The following is a 20,072-nucleotide window of genomic DNA, read 5'->3' on the forward strand; positions in this document are numbered from 1 at the left end:
AATTGCTACAGAAATAATGGATCATGATCTAATTAAATAACAGAGCAGACTCAGTGGGCTGAATGGCCTGTGTTTACTCTTATGTCTTATAGTTATAACGTCTTCAAAGTTTGGTAAATGAGACAGAAATTGTGGAATTGTTCCAAGATGCAGTGCTCAACTTTGTCTCTGTGGAGAGATTGATTGAATGGCCACCTTCACCTCTTATTTAAAATTTAACTTTGCAATGTGTGTATTGTTGGAATTATTTTGAGAAAGTGATGTTGGAACCATCTTCACGAACCTTCTTGATGAATGTTCTACTGCAGCTCTGTCAGGAAGTGAGTGCCAAGACTTTGCAACTGAGCACCTATTATCGTTAACTTTGCTACATAATCAGAAGTTTCAAGACCCAGAAGGATGCCAGTTATACAATTTTGCATGATTCAGGAATAATGATGTTAAGATTCACCCCTTTTGAGGGGGTCAGAAGGAGGCCATTCAGCCTCTCGAGTCTGTTCTCTGATCAGTTTTAGACTTTAAACTTTTAAATTTCTATTTTAAATCAGCGTGTTTGGCCATATTATGACATGTATCAAGGCAGGTAAGACTTGAACCAGACCATCCTGGCCCAGAGGTAGGGACATTACAGCCAATCCACAAAACCTTTACCAGTCACTATAAAATTGCTGATCTGTATTTAACTCCGTTGATCCAATTTGATTCTGATTTCTCACATCTTTGTCTATGGGAAGGAATTTGTCAATCAGTTTCAAGCTTTCAAATTTACCCCAAGCTTCAACAACTTCTTGGTCAGTGAAATTTCAGATGTCCATCACACTCATAGAGTCATAGAGATATGTAACATGGAAACAGACCCTTTGGTCCAACTCGTCCATGCCAACCAAATATCATAATTAAATCTAGTCCCATTTGCCAGCACTTGGCCCATATCCCTCTAAACCCCTCCTAATCAGACACCCATCCAGGTGCCTTTTAAATGCTGTAATTGTACCAGGCTCCACCACTTCCTCTGACAGCTCATTCCATACATGCACCACCCTCTGTGTGGAAATGTTACTCCTTATGTCCCTTTTAAATCTTTCCCACTCACCTTAAACCGATGCCCTCTAATTTTGGACTCCCCCATTCTGGGTAAAAGATCTTGTCTATTCACCCTATCTATGCCCCTCATGATTTTTAAAATCTCTATAAGATCACCTCTCAGCATCCGATGCTCTAGTGAAAATAGCCTCAACCTATCCAGCCTCTCCCTATAGCTCAAACTCTCCAACCTTGGCAACATCCTTGTAAATCTTTTCTGAGCCTTTCAAGTTTCAAGTTTCACAACATTCTTCCAATAGGAGGTGGACTAGAATTGCATGCAGTATTTCAGAAGTGGCCTAACCTAGTTATAAAGAAAGGCTGGGTAGGCTGGGACTTTTCTCACTAGAGTGTAAGAGGTTAAGAGGCAACCTTATAGAAGTGTATAAAATAATGAGGGATATAAACAGAGTTAATGGTGGTTGCCTTTACCTAGGATGGGGAATTTCAAGACTCGGGGGCACATTTTTAAGGTAAGAGGAGAGACATTTAAAAAAGACACGAGGGGCAAATATTTTATACAGAGGGTGGTTCGTGTGTGGAATGAACTTCCCGAGGAAGTGTTGGTTGTAGGTACAACTACAACGTTTAAAAGACAATAGGATAATTAATACATAATAGGAAAGATTTAGAGGGATGTGGGCCAGGAGCAATCAAATTGAACTAGTTTGGGATGATGTTCAACATGGACTGGTGGGACCAAAGTGTCTGTTTCTGTGCTGTATGACTCTATAATTTAGTGTATGGAATGAACTGCCAGAGGAAGTGGTGGATGCGAGTACAGTTACTCCGTTTAAAAGGCGTTTGGATAAGTACATGAATAGAGGAAAGGTTTGGAGGAATACGGGCCAAGTGCAGGCAGATGGGACTAGTTTAGTTTGGGAACTTGGTCAGGGTGGACTAGTTGGATTGAAGGGTCTGTTTATGTGCTGTATGTTTCTACATCTAAACCTTCTCAAGGAACAGCATTTCCTGACAAACCCCCTGGAATCTATTAATAACAATATGAACGGCCTATCATAGAGTTATTAACTGGAAAATTGATGTTCTATTAATGGTGACAGCATTTGCAAATCAACGTCGCATGTTATAGAATTGAAAACTCGATTAAAGATTATAATTCGCTCTTTCAGTCAATGTAGAAAAAGTACAATTACGACCACAAGCATTTTGATTTAAATCAGTGGTAGTGGTGGTTGAGGGGCAGATTGGAACATCCCACTGACATGTTAGAGGAAACGACTGTAAATTTCCATTACTCGCCAATGTAGCCCATTGATCTCGTGTTTCAAAAATAGATTTTTTTTCAGAAAAAACCAGCCTTGTCTTTCAGTAATGCAAGCACCTGGGCAAAATTAGTAAAAAGGAAAGTTGTGGGATGGGGAAATATGTTTCATTCTTAACCGAGTACAATGAAGAAAGTTGTGTCTCTTAACAAGGCATCTGAAAGGTAAAAGGGTTGGTGCAGAAAACCACAGGCAGTTGGTTTGAATCTGTGGCTGCTCGTCAGTCCCTAATAATTTAGACCAGGGAAGGTTACAAATTATAGCGTATATCTGACAATTGTGGCTGAGTGACCTGTGCTCAGATAGATTGTGAATCTCAGCTGTTTAGCTGTGAATGAAATGCATTAAATATTATGATTATGGGATTCTTCCTTCTTACATTTATATCTTGTGACAAAAAATACTATGTGATTTGGAGACATTGCTCAAGTAAAATGATGCCTCATTAGAAGAAAGACATGCATTTATATAGCGCCTCTCACAAATGACTGGCTTTGTATTACAGCTACATTTGAAATATCATGTTGAAAGCCTATTTGCCCACAATAAATTCCAATAGATACCGAAGTGGAAAATGTGGTGCCATTCTTCTAGCTTGTGCTGAGCTTCACTGGAGCACTGCAGCAAGCCTGAGACAGAGATGTTGGCCAGGGAACTGGGTGGGGTGCTGAAGTGACAGGCAACTGGAAGCTCAGGGTCTTTTTAGGTCAGTGTTCTATAAAGCGGTCACTCAGTCTACGCTTTGTTTCCCCAAAGTAGAAGAGACATTGTGCAAAGGTTTTTCAGCCATTTTTCAAGACTGTTTCCAGCTGGTTGACTTGGCATAGCTTTGCACAGTTTTCCTGAAGAGCTTATCACACTGATCCCAGACTCCTGTTCATAGGAATCCACCTAACCAGATTCTTGCCTTATCTCACTGATGCTGCCTCACCTGACCACATGCCATTCTCATGTACAAAGCCATTGATTTCATGAGTGCATGTAGTGGAAGATCAGGATCAGGCACAGCTTTGACCCTCCCCCCTCCCAAATACTGAATTGATCTCTGTTGCTCACCAGTTGTCCTTTGGGAGTAGAGGTCAGAAAATTTGTGTAGGGGTGAGACAAAGCTGTGTCCCCTTTGTAAAAAATAAGAGAATAAGTGAGTGGAAATTTATTACAAAAGGGAAACTGTTACAGTTAGAATCAAAGACTCATGGAGATGTACAACACTAAAGCTTGACCCTTCGGTCTAACTCGTCCATGCAAGCCAGTTATCCTAAATTAATCCAGTCCCATTTGCCAGCACTTGGTCCATATCCCTCTAAACCTTCCTATTCATATACCCATCCAGATGCCTTTTAAATGTTGGTTACAGTTCTACTAAATCACTGCCTAAGTACATCTAGTCATATTACAGCTTTGCTCACATAATGACATTGGGACTTTCACAGTCTTTATCCAAGGGTTGGGGTGGTGGTTAACCTGTGAATTAATCCAACTATTTTAAGTGAATTCTGTTTGACTGACAGGCTCCTCATCAGGGAAGTTTCCACAACTTATAGCGGTCTGCTCAACTGCATTAAACTCACATATTTGCTCATTCTCACCTTTTGAAAAACAGGTTATGAACACACAGCAGATCTTATGGATGCTAAAGACCACGGTGACCACAGTGACTCAGTGTTAGCACTGCTGCCTCACAGCGCCAGTGACCCAGGTTCGACTCCAGCCTCGGGTAACTGTCTGTGTGGAGTTTGCACATTCTCCCTGTGTCTGCATGGGTTTCCTCTGGGTGCTCCGGTTTCCTCCAACAATCCAATGATGTGCAGGTTAGATGACATGGTTGTGTTAAGTTGCCCATAGTGTTCAGGCATGTGTAGGTTACGTGCAGTAGTCCAGGGGTAAATATAAAATAATAGGGTAGGGAATGGGTCTGATTGGGTTACTCTTTGGAGGGTCAGTGTGGACTTGTTGGGCCAAAGGGCCTGTTTCTACACTGTACGGTTTCTGTGTTTTCCCTATTACCCCAGGCACTCTGTGTAGTTACGTATGGGACTTTCAATTTGCCTTCGTGAAGCTGGCTCTCGGTTAATGCTTTCAAATCCACTGGCAAGGACCAAATCCAGATCCAATTAATACTCATCCCATTTCCATTAAGAAGTAAATGGTAGTGCACCTTGTCCCTAATGCTAGACCATTTCAGAGGACAGTTAACCATTAACTACAGACCAGACCAGGTAAGGACAGCAAATTTTCTCTCTCGTTTGTTCAAGAGATGTGGGCACTACTGGATAGGCCAATGTTGACCATTCCCCACATGCAGCAGTGAATCAACTCCATGACTATGAGAGTCACATGTGGCCAGACCAGGTAAGGATGGTGGATTTCTTTCTCCAGCGAGCATAACTTTTGTGAAGATTGTTTGCCATTATAAAGTCATAGAGTCATAGAGATGTACAGCATGGAAACAGACCCTTCGGTCCAACCCGTCCATGCTGACCAGATATCCCAACCCAATCTAGTCCCACCTGCCAGCACCCAGCCCATATCCCTCCAAACCCTTCCTATTCATATACCCATCCAAATGCCTCTTAAATGTTGTAATTGTACCAGCCTCCACCACTTCCTCTGGCAGCTCATTCCATACACGTACCACCCTCTGCGTCAAAACATTGCCCCTTAGGTATCTTTGATATCTTTCCCCTCTCACCTAAACCTATGCCCTCGAGTTCTGGACTCCCCAACCCCAGGGAAAAGACTTTGTCTATTTATCCTATCCATGCCCCTCATAATTTTGCAAACATCTATAAGGCCACCCCTCAGCCTCTGACGCTCCAGGGAAAACAGCTTCAGTCTGTTCAGCCTCTCCCTATAGCTCAAATTCTCCAACCCTGGCAACATCCTTGTAATTCTTTTCTAAACCCTTTCAAGTTTCACTATCACCCTTCAGATAGGAAGGAGACCAGAATTGCATGTAATATTCCAACAGTGGCCTAACCAATGTCCTGTACAGCCGCAACATGACCTCCCAACTCAATACTCTGACCAATAAAGAAAAGCATACCAAATGCCTTCTTCACTATCCTATCTACCTGCGACTCCACTTTCAAGGAGCTATGAACCTACTCTCTTTATTCAGCAACACTCCTGAAGACCTTACCATTAAGCGTATAAGTCCCGCTTAGATTTGCTTTCCCAAAATGCAGCACTTCATAATTAAACTGCATCTGCCACTTCTCAGTCCATTGGCTCCACTGATCAAGATCCTGTTGTAATCTGAGGTAACCTTCTTCACTGTCTACTACACCTCTAATTTTGGTGTCATCTACAAACTTACTAACTGTACCCCTTATGCTTGCATCCAAATCATTTATGTAAATGACAAAAAGTAGAGGACTCAGCACCAATCCTTGTGGCACTCCACTGGTCACAGGCCTCCAGTCTGAAAAACAACCCTCCACCACCACCCTCTGTCTTCTACCTTTGAGTCAATTCTGTATCCAAATGGCTAGTTCTCCCTGTATTCCATGTGATCTAACCTTGCTAACTAATCTCCTATGGGGAACCTTGTCAAATGTCTTATTGAAGTCCATATGAGGGCGCTGCCCTCATCAATCCTCTTTGTTCCTTCTTCAAAAAACTCAATCAAGTTTATGAGACATGCTTTCCCACGCACAAACCATGTTGACTATCCCTAATCAGTGCTTGCCTTTCCAAATGCATGTACATCCTGTCCTCAAGACTCCCTCCAACAACTTGCCCAGTACCAACGTCAGGCTCACTGGTTTATAGTACCCTGGCTTGTCCTTACCACCCTTCTTAAATAGTGGCACCACAGTAGCCAACCTTCAGTCCTCTGGCACCTCACCTGTGACTATTGATGATGCAAGTATCACAGCAAGAGGCCCAGCAATCACTTCTCTAGCTTCCCACAGAGTTCTAGGGTACACCTGATCAGGTCCTGGGGATTTATCCACTTTTATGCGTTTCAAGACATCCAGCACTTCCTCCTCTGTAATGCGGACATTTTTCAAGGTATCACCATCCATTTCCCTACATTCTATATCTTGCATATCCTTTTCTACAGTAAATACTGATGCAAAATATTTGTTTAGTATCTCCCCCATTTTCTGCGGCTCCACACAAAGGCCACCTTGCTGATCTTTGAGGGGCCCTATTCTCTCCCTGGTTACCCTTTTGTCCTTAATGTATTTGTAAAAACCCTTTGATTCTCCTTAAGTCTATTTGCCAAAGCTATCTCATGTCCCCATTTTGCCCTCCTGATTTCCCTCTTAAGTATACTCCTACCTCCTTTATACTCTTCTAAGGATTCACTCGATCTATCCTATTCCTTCTTTTTCTTAATCAAACCCTCAATTTCCTTTACCTATACCTACCAGCCTTCCCTTTCACCCTAACAGAAATATACTTTCTCTGGATTCTTGTTATCTCATTTCTGAAGGCTTCCCATTTTCCAGCTGTCCCTTTACCTGCAAACATCTGCCCCCAAACAGCTTTTGAATGTTCTTGCCTAATACCATCAAAATTGGCCTTTCTCCAATTTAGAATTCAACTTTTAGATCTGGTCTATCCTTTTCCATCACTATTTTAATTCTAATAGAATTATGGTCACTGGCCCCAAAGTGCTCCCCCACTGATACTTCAGTCACCTGCCCTGGCTTATTTCCCAAGAGTAGATCAAGTTTTGCACCTTCTCAAGTAAGTATATTCACATACTGAATCAGAAAATTTTCTTATACACACTTAACAGATTCCTCTCCATCTAAACCCTTAAAACCATGGCAGTCCCAGTCTATGTTTGGAAAGTTAAAATCCCCTACCATAACCACTCTATTATTCTTACAGATAGCTGACATCTCCTTACAAGTTTGTTTCTCAATTTCCCTCTGATTATTAGAGGGTCTATAATACAATCCCAATAAGGTGATCATCCCTTTCTTATTTCTCAGTTTCACCCAAATAACTTCCCTGGATGTATTTCCAGGAATACCCTCCCTCAGCACAGCTGTAATGCGATCCATTATCAAAAACGCCACTCTTCCTCCTCTCTTGCCTCCCTTCCTATTCTTCCTGTAGCATTAGGCTGGCTGGTTACTCCAAATTCCTGTTGGAAATGAAGTTCACGATCTACCATGGTGGGAATTGTACCCATGCTCCTAGAACGTTAGGCTGGTGTTCTGGATACTAATCCAGTCCTGTGTCTGTTAACTAAGTGAATTGATATTCCTCAATTGAAGTTATTGGTTCAGGCCTCTGGATTGCTCGGCCAGTATAATACCACTTTGCTACTGTGCTGATGAGAACTGGATATTGGGAGAAATGGTGTGCGACGATAATCAATTGCCTTAATCAAGAGAATAGTTGAAGAGGAAAAAGTTAGGACTGCAGATACTGGAGATCAGAATCAAAGAGTGTGGTTCTGGAAAAGCACAGCCAGTCAGGCAGCATCCAAGGAGCAGGAGAATCAATGTTTCAGGTATAAGCCCTTCATCAGGAAGGACGATTTGAAGAGTAATATTAAAGCCATCAACATTCTAAACAGCCTGTCGTAGTAGCATATCACTTCAAATTACTTGTTCTTAAATTACTTTTCAATAATTTGGGTTTTCACATTTCTTTGTATGGTTTCTTGACTTAGTTCGAAAACCTTTGATATTTCAAGGCCAATTATACAAGTTTGAACTCATAACTGAACTGGCACTGCACTGTAGTGTTAATATACTGCCTTTTGCTGAACTGCAGTCCTCTCTGTAGCTCACGTGCGCCTTAAATATTCCCAAAAGGCAGCATTTTCTCATTATCCCACACAACCTTTCACTTTCGGTGACTGCAGCAAAAGTCCATCTTGCCACACACCTTAATCATTTTTGTTTTTGAGATCTTGCTGTGTGCAAAATGACCACAACCTTTAGCTTCATAACTACTGCTGTTCAAAAGTACATAATTATATGTGACTTGGTGTCACCCCTTCTCTTTTGTATTAACAAAGCCCCACTCTGGTGGCCTGAGTGCAACATCTCACTCAACACTCCATTGGAGCGATTGAATGGCAGGTAATGAGGAGAGCTGTATATTTGCTGATGTTAACTAATGTTCTGTCTGGTCACTCAGTGGATGGTAAAGGTTCCTTGGCACCAGTTAGAAGGGCAAGGGCACTCTCTGCAGTGCCCTGCACAACATTTATCTCTCAACCAACATGACTGAAGCAGGTTAATTTTTCCAATTACTGTGTGTGGGAGCTTACTGTGCACAAAATGGCTGCTTCATTTTCCTACATTGTAGAGGTGGCAATATTTCAGAACTATTCCATTGGTAGCAAAGCTTTCTGAGAAGGTGCGATAGGAACACAAATTCTTTCTTTCAAAGCGTTTGGCAAACATGTCAGAGCTGTTTGCCAAAATACTCAACACATTGAAAGAGTTGGCATCAAAACATTTCATTACAGCGTTGAAATTACCAACACGGACGCTCTTGTACGAACATTTAACATGTCTGACACCAAATCCCCGTCTGTGCAATTCTGGCGCAGGCTCTAACATTTGAAGCTACCTTAAAATAGCGAGTGGGTGATAAATGATCACCCAGGTGCTTTGCCTGCAATTTCGAACCTTACATCAGAAAAAAAATGGAAATTACTACTAGTGATACAAACAGATATCCCTCTCATAACAATTGCCTCTGCTATTTAGATTAGAGATGTCAACTCACTTATCTTAGTTTATTAATTCATTAAATCAGTTGAGACAAATCTGAGTATATTAAACATTTACATGATAGCCTCATTACTTCCATTACCCACCATTTGTCCACCAGAGGAATTAGAACATTGAATAGATAAAACTTTCTGACAAGGACATTTGCATAATCCCCACAAATTTCTTTATCAATTTGGTGTAATTAAACATTTTATAGGCAGGTTCAACTGAGGCATCCACAAGGGCACTGGATGATTATTCAAACAGAAACTATGTGCAGGATTGTGGGGGAAAAGGCAGGGAACTGCTATTAGGTTAAAGTGTGCAGAATGATGGGCTGAATGGCCTCTGTCTGCACCGTAACCATTCTGTGATTTTGAAATTCTAAGTTAATACATTACCTGGTTTTATTATAATACCTTTTCATTATTATTGGAAATGACAGTGACAGAGATCCAAAAAAAAGAGATTGCAGCTGAAATAAAAATAACCTGTGGGCTGTTAGCTTGGTGAGTCAGCTGAACAAATGTCACCTGCTCCACCTTATTGGTAGCAGAATAGGAAATGGATTCAAATTTCTTATAAACTTCCCCACACATTTTTATATTTTTTTCTTTAGTTTCCTCTTCCTCCTCTGATTGGGTGTGTTTCCATTTCATTTTAATATTCTTTTAAGAGGGGATTGGCACCCTGGGATGTGCAAGTATTGCCCTCAAGAAAGTGTGTCACTTTTTTGAAACCCTGCAGTCCATCTGGTACATGTACATCTGAAACCCATTTTTCTGTTGTGAATTTATGTAACTGAGTTGCTGGTCAGACAAGGGTCAACCACATGGCTGTGAGTCAGATATAAGCCAGAGCAGATAAGGACAGAAATGAACCAAATTTGTTTTTTATAAAGCAGTCAATGATAGGTTTCATGGTTGCAGTCACTGAGTTTAGCTTCAAATTCCAGATTTATTAATTAGTTTGGTTTAATTTGCTGCTACTGGATTGAACCTGTATCCACAGACCATTAATCTGGGGTTCTAAGGGGTTCTTGTGAAGCAGTGGTAGTGTCCCTCTCTCTGGGTCTAGAGTTCAGGTCCAATCTGTTCCAGAGATGTGTAATAAGTGATTGATTAGAAAAATATCCTAGACTGGGTTTCTGGTTTACCAGACCAGTAACCAGTGTATTTGACATTGACACTATATCAGTTTCCACCCTATCTACCAGTTTCCATTAGATGGCCATTCAGCCCATCAAGACTGCTCCACCATTCATTGATAATTCTCAACTTTACTTTCCTGCCTCTTCGCCATAACTATTTGATAACTGATTTTAAAAATCTGTCTATCTTGGCTTTGAATGCACTTAATGACCCAACCTCTACAATCCTCTGTGAAATCTGATTCTACAGATTTGCTCCCCTCTGAGAGACGAAATTGCACCTCATCTGTCTTTATCCCTTATTCTGACATTGAGCTGTCTTGTACTATTCTCTCCCAGAAGGGGAAACAACCTCTCCACGCCTACCATATCGTGTCCCTTAAGAATATTATATGTTTCAATAAGGTCACCTCTCATTCTTTGAAACTCCAATGAGTACAAACCTAACCTACTCAATCTCTCCTTATAAGAAAATTCCTCCATTCCTGTGATTGACTAGTGAGCCTTCTCTGTTCTGCCTCCAGTGCCAGTTTATGTTTCCTTAGATAAGGGGACCAGAACAGTTCACAGCATTCTAATTGTGGTCCGACTAATGTCTTGTATAGTTTTAGCAAGATTTTGCTATTTTTATACTCCATTGCCTTTGAATAAAAAGACCAGCATTTCAATTACTTTCCCTATTACCTGTTGAACTTCCACACTAGTTTTTTGAAGACCTGCAAATTCCACTGTACTGCAACGTTTTGCAGTCTTTCACTATTAAAGTAATATTCAGCTTCTCTACTGGTCCTGCCAAAGTATATAACCTAACGCGTTCTGATATTATATTCCATCTGCTGAGTTTTGTTCACTCAACCTGTCTATAGTTGGGAGGTCATGTTACGGCTGTACAAGTCACTGGTAGGCTACTTTTGGAATATTGTGTGCTATTCTGGACTCCCTCCTATTGTGACACTTAAAAGGGTTCAGATTTACAAGCATGTTGCCAGGTTGGAGGATTTGAGCTATAGGGAGAGGTTGAATAGGCTGGGGTTCTTTTCCCTGGAGTATCGAAGACTGAGGGGTGCCCTTATAGAGGTTTATAAAATCATGGATAGGATAAACAGACAAGATCTTTTCCTGGGGTGAGGAACTCCATAACTATAGGGCATAAATTTAGGGTGAGAGGGGAAAAATTTAAAAGAGACCTAGGGGGCAACTTTTTCATGCAGAGGGTGGTGCGTGTATACAATGAGCTGCCAGAGGAAGTGGTGGAAGCTGGTACAATTATAACGTTAAAAGGCATCTGGATGGGTATATGAGTAGGAAGAGTTTAGAGGGATATGGGCCAAATACTGGCAAATGAGACTAGATTAGGTTAGGATATCTGGTCAGCATGGATGAGTTGGACCGAAGGGTCTGTTTTCATGCTATACATCTCTATGACTCTATGACTGTATATCTCTCTGTAGAATCCTCACTACTTGCCTCTATCCCATTTTAGTGTCATCTGCAAGCTTGGCACTAATACATTCACTTTGGTCATGCAGGTCATTAATATACTGCAAATAAATGGGTGGCACAGTGGCTCAGCCGTTAGCACGGCTGCCTCACAGCACCAGGGTCCCAGGTTCGACTGTAGCCTCGGGCGACTGTCTACGCGGAGTTTGCACCATCTCCCCTCAGAATGTTGATTCTCCTGCTCCTCGGTTATGGCCTGACCGACTGTGTTTTCTAGCTCCACATTCTAGACCCACATTCTCCCCGTGTTTTCATGGGTTTCCTCCAGGTGTTCTGGTTTCCTTCCACTGTCTGAAAACATGCAGGTTAGATTGACTGGCTATGCTAAGTTGTTCATAGTGTCCAGGGGTATGCAGGCTAGGTGAAAATGCAGGGTGTCAGGGTAAGGGTATGGGGGTGGGTCTGGGTGGGCTGCTCTTCTGAGGGTTGCATGGGCTTGATGGGCTGAATGGCCTGCTTCTGTACTGTAGGGATTCTATGGTTCTCTGAATTGTGGCCCCAGCTGTAATTCCTGTGGCACTCCACTAGTTATGGAGTGTAGTAAAACCATTGACCAAATGATCATAGGCTGTGGGAGTAGAAAAAGGCCTTTTAGCTCATTGAATATGCCATTCAATGAGATCATGCCTGGTCTGAAAACCTTCAACTCCATTTAAACTTCAATCTCTTGACAGGATGTCACAGCTGAGTTTAAATCACTTGTCCCTCCCACGTATCAAGGTAATTGCACGAAGGCGGGAATGGGTTCAAATTCTGCTACAACAATTCAATGCAATTAATAAAAATCTAGAATTGAAAACTAGTCTCAGTAACTGTGACTGTAATACCACCACCAATTGGCAGAAAAATCTATCTGGTTAGCTGTTGTCCTTTAGGGAAGAAAATGTGCCATGGTTTACATCTGCCTTCAGACTCAGAGATGTGGTTGATTCCTAATTGCTTTCAGAAATACTCCAGCAAACCACTCAGCTTAAGTGAAATTAGGGATGGGCAACAAATGCTGGCTTTGCCATGCCATGCAAAAATAAAGAAAGAAAAATCTCCCAGATGAAGTCACTCAATGACAGTCCAGAACGGAAATGCTGTTTCGTGTTCACCTCCCACTCAGGGTTCCGTTGATGTTTTGTAGCACTCCCTCCAGCAATCTGAGGTAATGTAGCATAGGCCTCTGACTGAAGTTGTGAAATTCTGGCACCTTATTATTGAAGTACAAGTCTTTACCAAAATGGTGACCCTTCTGCCTTTTGAGTTGGATGGTTATGGTTTTGTACTCCAGGCATTGCTCCAACATCTAGGCTGTTACTACCAGTCCAGTAAGAAGGGAGAGCTGCACAGTCAGATGGCATGTTCAACTGAAGGCTCCATTTCCCTCTCAGGTGGGCGTAAAAGATCTCCTGACATTACTTCAAAAAGAGCAGGTTAGTTCTCCCTTGTATCCCGGCTGACATTTATCCCTCAACCAATGTCACCAAAACAGATTATCTGTTTGTTATCAGGTTTGTGGGACCTTGCTATTGGCACGTTGATCGTTATGTTACCTGATGTGTGACCATGACCGCATTTCAAAAGAGCTTCATTGGTTATAAAATGCTTTAGGACATCGTGAGGTCATGAAAGGTGTTACACAGATGAATATTCTTTATCGACGAAGTAGTTACATTTTATTGACAAAGTTCCACTGCTTTTATCAGATGTGAGGCTGAACTTGGTATTTTTTGGCTATCAGTTTCACCAAATACAGTTGACTCCCTCTTCATAATTTTCATCACCCTTCCCCCCCCCCCCCCACCCCCACCCCCCAACCCCACCTTGCAGCTCGCCACCCCTAACCCCAGCCCCCATAGAATGATTCCTGAATCTTTTTCACACGGCAGCAACCCCCTGCCCTTGACTAATCATCTCCCCCTACCCAACCACCCATTCCCATAGTTTCTCTGGATGGATCCAATGGACTGATCCTGGCCAGCCCTTTGGGTGATCCAACCAGACAGCCCTGGTTGAGAATTGACCTGATCCCTGACTGATGGCTACCCCCGCCATCCCTGGACTGTCCGCGATGGTTCCACTAGACTGCCCTTGCCCCATTCCCTGGACTGCAGAGGTGCAGCCCTTGATTGGAGTTATGGCCATGACCAAACCTCGGGACTCTTATCAGAGGCTGCTCATGACTAGCAGAATGACTGTGAGTGCACCCGTGGATATCAATGGGGGGTACTCCCCTAAGACTTTGAGATATGTCTGCCCCGAGTGCATGTGCTATTGGTCCATAGGACAGGTGTGAGGTTGGCATGCAACAAGATATATACCCGCTTAACTGAGGCCTGCAAAGCTGCCTGTTTGTGTGGGTGTGCTAATTGGCACTGTGTGGCAAGGCAAGGCTGAGCAAGACTGTGAGCATGCAAGTCAGATCCAAATGGGCGAATGTTACGAGCAAGGAAGGTGCCCTGAGATGCACCTTGGTCCAACCTGTGATCTGGGTGTCTGACCTGACACACAAAGTTCTTGCAGCAGGCTTTCAGTGTTAGTTGTAGATGCACCCTATATTGTAGTTTGCTGCTTCCTAAGCCTCCTGCAAGTGGATCACAAAGGTGCCATGTGATTCCTGAGGGTTTGGCAATTTATCAGATGCTAATCTCTATGGATGAGAGTTATGTGTAGTTGGTGCTCACGATTGTGTCTGGGATGCTGTTGCATGGACCAAAATGAGGCTTCTCTCAGGGTAAGCTTTATCCGCTCTGACGTTCACGTGGAGAATTCTCAGCGACTAGTTTGCTTGTAGCAGCTGCATATTAATAAGACAAAATTTGCAGTTAATGAGGTCATTTTTCATTGATGATATGTCAATTCCCAGCATGAATTTTGCCTTAGCACCTGGAATTTAGTTTAAAAATGCAGCAAATTGCTCCCAAAATTTAGATGGTTGGAGTTGTTGTGCAATTTTTTTGATTTTTGTTTTACTCCTTCACAGGATATGGGCACCACCTGCTAAACCAGCATTTATTACCCATTCACATTGCCCAGAGGGCAGCTAAGAGTCAATTACATTGCTGTGGGTCTGGTATCATACGTAGGTCAGACTGTATGAAGATGGCAGATTTCCTTCCCTACAGGGCAATTCTGCCATATTTCTCCCCATAGCCCAGTTTTATTACTGCTTGTGTAACTATTTCTCTATTGTGTTCTCTATATGTTCATCCTTGTAGCATAAACCACAAATACTGGTTGTTATTGAGATAGATCTCTTGAAGTTTATTAACTAATTACACAGTTGTAATCTCACACACAGTCTAGGTTTGATATTTACTGACTATGTATTAAAAGGTGCAGCAGATGCAAACAGGTTACTTTAATACTGCTGTGACATTAGACAAAAACATGGTTTGGAAAGGTTTAGAAAGATATGGGCCAAATGTAGGCAAATACATTTTTTTCCCTTCTTAAATTATTCAAAATGTTGTTGAATTGTGGTGATAAATAAAAGCTTTTCACTGTATTGTATTCTTACTGTAAAATACATGTGACAATAAAATCATTCATTCATTCATTCAACTGGGACTAATACCGTTTTGGAAACCTGGTTGGCATGGCTGAGTTAGGCTGAAGGGCCTGTTTCCATGCTGTATGGCTCTGATTGTACATGATCGGTGGTGAATTAGATATTTTTTATACTGAATATCACATGATTAAACTGTTTTAAGGATATGCTGTCTGTCTGGTCTAGGATCTGCTATAATACGTGAGGTTATATGCTGTTGAAAGGGGAAGAGGGACAAAAAGAAGGATCTAGAATAAGGCAGAAAGTGGGAGACATCAAAAAACAAACATGTCATGAAACAAAAGACCTTGGAAGAGAGAGCTAAAGAAACACAGATTGTGTGGAAATGGCAAAGTAGACTTTTGTCTAAAACTGTACAAACAAAGCTTTCAGAATCTACCAGCCTTTCTGCGGACTGCAGTCAAGACTGACAGCTAGTTTTCATCAGTCTCATTCCCATTTGCTGACTCTTTAACTGATTAAATGGCAGCCACTTTATCTGAGCGTATTTATTCGCAATCCTCTTTCCTTTCCCTAAATCATTAGCTTTTTGACGTCGAGGGAAAGACTTCCATTCATATAGAATCTTTCGTGGGCACTGGACATTGCAAAACTTGTTGCTGCCAATGAAATACTTTTGAAGTTTAATGATGGTTACAATATCAGAAGGGAATTGGTTTAGCTCAGTTGGCTGGATTATTGGTTTACAGGGCAGTGTGATGCCAGCAACATGGATTCACTTCCCATCATCAGTTTGAGGTTACCATGAAGGGCTCTCCTTCTCAACCTCTTCCCTCACCTGAGGTCTGGTGGCCCTCAGGTTAAATCACACCAATCGCTTCTCTCTAATGAGACAAGTCCCTATGGTCTGATAAGATTATGGCGACACAACAACAACATAGGAAACCTGATGGTTAATTTACACTCGGTGCGGTCCCAATAGCGGCAATGCAATAATAATCAGATATTCTGGGTTTGTGGAGTTGCTTATCAGATACATATCAGCCCGGGGAGCTCCCTCATTCTTCTTGTGGAAGGTATACAAGGATCTTTTGCAGCCAAGGTCTTGTTACATGTTTCATCCAGAATTTAGCATCTCTGAGATGACAGCACTCCATCAATAAGTCTGTCTTAACCATTGCACTTAAGTCATGGAATGAGTCTTGAACTCCCAACTTTCCTGATTCATTGATAACTAACTGAGCCTTAACTGCAATACAGGCCTAGTGTGATCCTCAACTGACCTTCACCTGACTTTTCTTCAATTTCTTCTTTCAGGGAAAATCTGGTTCTGGCGTACACTGAGCTGGCCCAAGAACTCTGCCAGTTACGGAGTCTGACTGAGGCTCAGACTGAGATCCTGAGGAGGCTGTCTGAGGAACAACTGACTAATAATGGTGAATAGCAAATGTGCATATGGGGGAGTCACAGAGGTCGACCTGCTCTGAGCTACCATTCCTCACATAATCACTAGCTAGGAACCATTGACTGCTTTAACATGCATTCTTCATGCTCGTGGTCTCCAACACCAATAAACTGATTCGCATTGTGTCATAAGGATCACTCAGAATCTAACCAAACAAACTTCATCCTGCAATCATAACAGTGCAAGAATAGGGGGTAGAGGCGAGGGAGAAATTTCAGTTCAATCAAGTCTTTCAAATGGGAATTAGTGTGTTAGCTGCAAAGGAGGGATGTGTGGGGTTACAGAGAGAAGGCAGGAAGAGTGGCATTATGTCAATTGCTCATGTGGAGAACTGATGTGGACATTATGGGCTGAATGGCCTCTTTCTGACAGCCTCTGTTCCCTCCCACCACAGTGAAAAAGTCCCCCTCGTCCTCCTCTACTACCCACTAGCATCCACATCCAGAGGAATATTAGTTGCCATTTCCAGTGAGATGCCAACACCAGACACATATTTCCCTGCCCTCCCTCCCTTGTCAACCTTCTGCAAGGATGTTTCCTCTGGAACAACCTGGTCCTCACCTCCCTCTATCCCAACGCCTCCCCACAGCCTCATGGCACCTTCCCCAGCAATCCCAGAAGGTGTAAATACCTTCCCCCCCCCTTACTTCCTCCCTCCTCAGTATCCAAGGGCACAAACGTACCTTCCAGATGAAACAATGCTTTACCTGAACTTCCCACAACCTAGTCGACTGCATTCACTGCTCACAATGTCACCTCCGCTACACTGGGGAGATGAGGCACAGACTAGGTGACTGCTTCGCAGAACACCTACGTTTTGTGCATAAAAATGACCCTGCACTTCCAGATGCTTGCCATTTCAACATACCACTGCATTCCCAGGCCAACATACGTCTCAGGCTTGCTTCAGTGCAGCTCAGCAAGGGCTGGAAGAGCAGCATCTCATTTTCTGCATGGGATCCTTACACCTTCTGGACTTACTGTTTAGTTGGATAATCTTAGGGCTTGAGTACCTTTCCCCAAGCTTTCCCTGCGCCTACACACCAGACCTTATCGTCTACTATCATCTACTATCACACACTACCCATTGGTAATCACTAATAATCACCATTAACACTATTCCTTCCCCCAGACTGACTTTTACCCAGCCCTTTGTCTGTCCAACTAGTTTTCTCTCTCAAAACCAAAAACAGAAAATGCTGGAAAAGCTCAACAGGTTTGGCAGCATTTGTGGAGAGAGCAAATGTTTCAGGTTGAGTGACCTGAAACTTTCCTGAGAAAGGGTTGAGAGTGTGTTGCTGGAAAAGCACAGCAGGTCATGCGTGTGCTCCTCAGATGCTGTATGACCAGCTGTGCCTTTCCGGCAGCATACTCTCAACTCTGATCTGCAGTATCTGCAGATGTCACTGTCTCCCTGCTCTGAGGAAGGGTCAGTCGACCCGAAACATTAACTCTGATTTCCATCCACCAATGCTGCCAGACCTGCTGAGCCTCTCTTGCAGTTTCTGTGTTTGGTCCAGTGCTGTAATTCTGTCCTGAACAGTGCTCTGGTTCTACCTGCGCCACACATCGCTCACCAGCAACATTGCAAGACAATCAGGGCTGGACAACAAATGGCAACTGAGCCAGCAACACCAACACCATGTGCAGCATTCCCTTGGCCGTGCAATGGAATGGCAACTTAGGTTCACAGACTCACAGAACTGTTATGGAACAGAAGAAGGCCATTCGACCCATCATGTCAGCTCTCGCTCTTTAAATGAGTATCATTTCCCAGTACTGATTCTCTGCTTTTTCCCCATACCCTTGCATGCTATTTCTGTCCAAATAATCATCCAATGACCTCTTGAATGCTCAATTAAATCTGCCTCCCCCACCCTTCCAGGCAGTGCATTCCATACCCTACCTACTCACTGAGTGGGTACAAGTTTTCTTGTATCATCTGTTATGGTCCAGACCAGACCCTCTCAAAACAGTTCAAGAAATTAGCCCGGACCCTAACCTTGCCAGTTGTTTTATGCAGGTGGAAAGTTAATACTCCCAGAGTGATGTAACTGGGCTAACCACTTAGTTTTAAGCAAACCAAAATTTATTTGCAAGGTTACCGAATGAAACACAAACAAAAGAGAACAGAATATAGAATAACTTAACCTAACAGATTATTCCATCTAAATGATGCTGTTCCAAATTCCTGCAACAATCTCCATAAACACCTCTAGGCGTAAAAAGGTAAAATCAAACATTGGGTCTTACAGGAGTGGGAGGGATGGCAGACGGATTCAGCATGGAACACCTTCTTTCATGGAGTTGTTTCTTGGATCAGCAGCCTCAAACTGACCAACTGCTTTCAGTGAACAGCCAGACTGCTAAAACAAAAATCAAATCAAGTCCAACCAGAGAAAAGTTGAGTTGGGAGAATTGGTCACTCCCCTTTCATTGCACAAGTGCTTTTTTTTCTTAAACGTGAAAGCCTTTTTCCTGAGGCAATATCTGTTAGTGATAATCAAATTAGCCCTGAAACCCTTCAAACCTAGACTTTTTGAAATTGCTGCTTTTACAACCTCTCTGAAAAAACGCCAAGGACAACATAACCTTGTTAAAAAGAAGCATCATCCCACATCCTTGCTTCTTTTGCACATAGTTGAAATCAATGCCCTCTTGTTCTTTTTGCTTTTACCAGCAGGAACAGCATTTCCCTATCTACTCTATCCAGCCTGCTCATGACTTTGAAAACCATCATCAACTTCCTGTTAGCCTTTCCTTTTCCAAGGACATTGTCCTACCTTCTTCAATCTCTTCCCATAACTGAACTCTCTCTTCCCTGGAACCATTCTTATAAATCACTTCAGACTCTCGTCACCGTGCTCACATCTTCCCTATGGGATCGCGCCCACAACTGCACACAGTACTCCAGCTGAGGTCTAACAAGTTCTATTCAAGTTCAATATCATCTCCTTACTCTATACCCTATTGGAAAAGCTACGAATAGACTGTATATTTTAATAACTGCTCTCTCCACTTGTCCTGCCACTTTCAGTGGTCTGTGCATATGTGCTCCTCTACACCTGCACCATCTTTAGAATTGTATCCCCTATTTTATATTTTCCTTTAACATTCTTCATACCAAAGTGCAATGCCTCATATTTCCCTGCATCAAACTTCATCTACAACCTACCCATACACTCCAACAGCTTGTCTATGTTCTTTTGAAGTTCCACACTGTCATCTTCAGAGTTTACAATGCTTCCAAGTTTCATACAGACTTTGAAATTGGCCCCTGTACACCAAGATTCAGATCATTAATACATATCAGGAAAATCAAGGGTCGTGGTACTGACTAGATTATATGACAAAGCCCCTGCACTGTCCGTTGAATCTGCATGTCAGAGGCAAA

General features: G+C 42.5%; 1 protein-coding gene across 3 annotated transcripts in view; it reads left to right on the forward strand.

Annotated features, from left to right (window-relative positions):
• LOC140465730 (TANK-binding kinase 1-binding protein 1-like) overlaps positions 1-20,072 on the forward strand; it is a 131,942-nt gene that overhangs the window by 104,036 nt on the left and 7,834 nt on the right. For all 3 annotated transcript variants that reach the window (XM_072561397.1, XM_072561398.1, XM_072561399.1), the window contains one exon: positions 16,531-16,649. In XM_072561397.1, coding sequence (XP_072417498.1) covers positions 16,531-16,649 — 119 coding nt within the window. The remainder of the gene's footprint in view (positions 1-16,530; positions 16,650-20,072) is intronic.

Source organism: Chiloscyllium punctatum, chromosome 42, assembly GCF_047496795.1.
Source record: "Chiloscyllium punctatum isolate Juve2018m chromosome 42, sChiPun1.3, whole genome shotgun sequence".
NCBI classification, from domain to species: domain Eukaryota; kingdom Metazoa; phylum Chordata; class Chondrichthyes; order Orectolobiformes; family Hemiscylliidae; genus Chiloscyllium; species Chiloscyllium punctatum.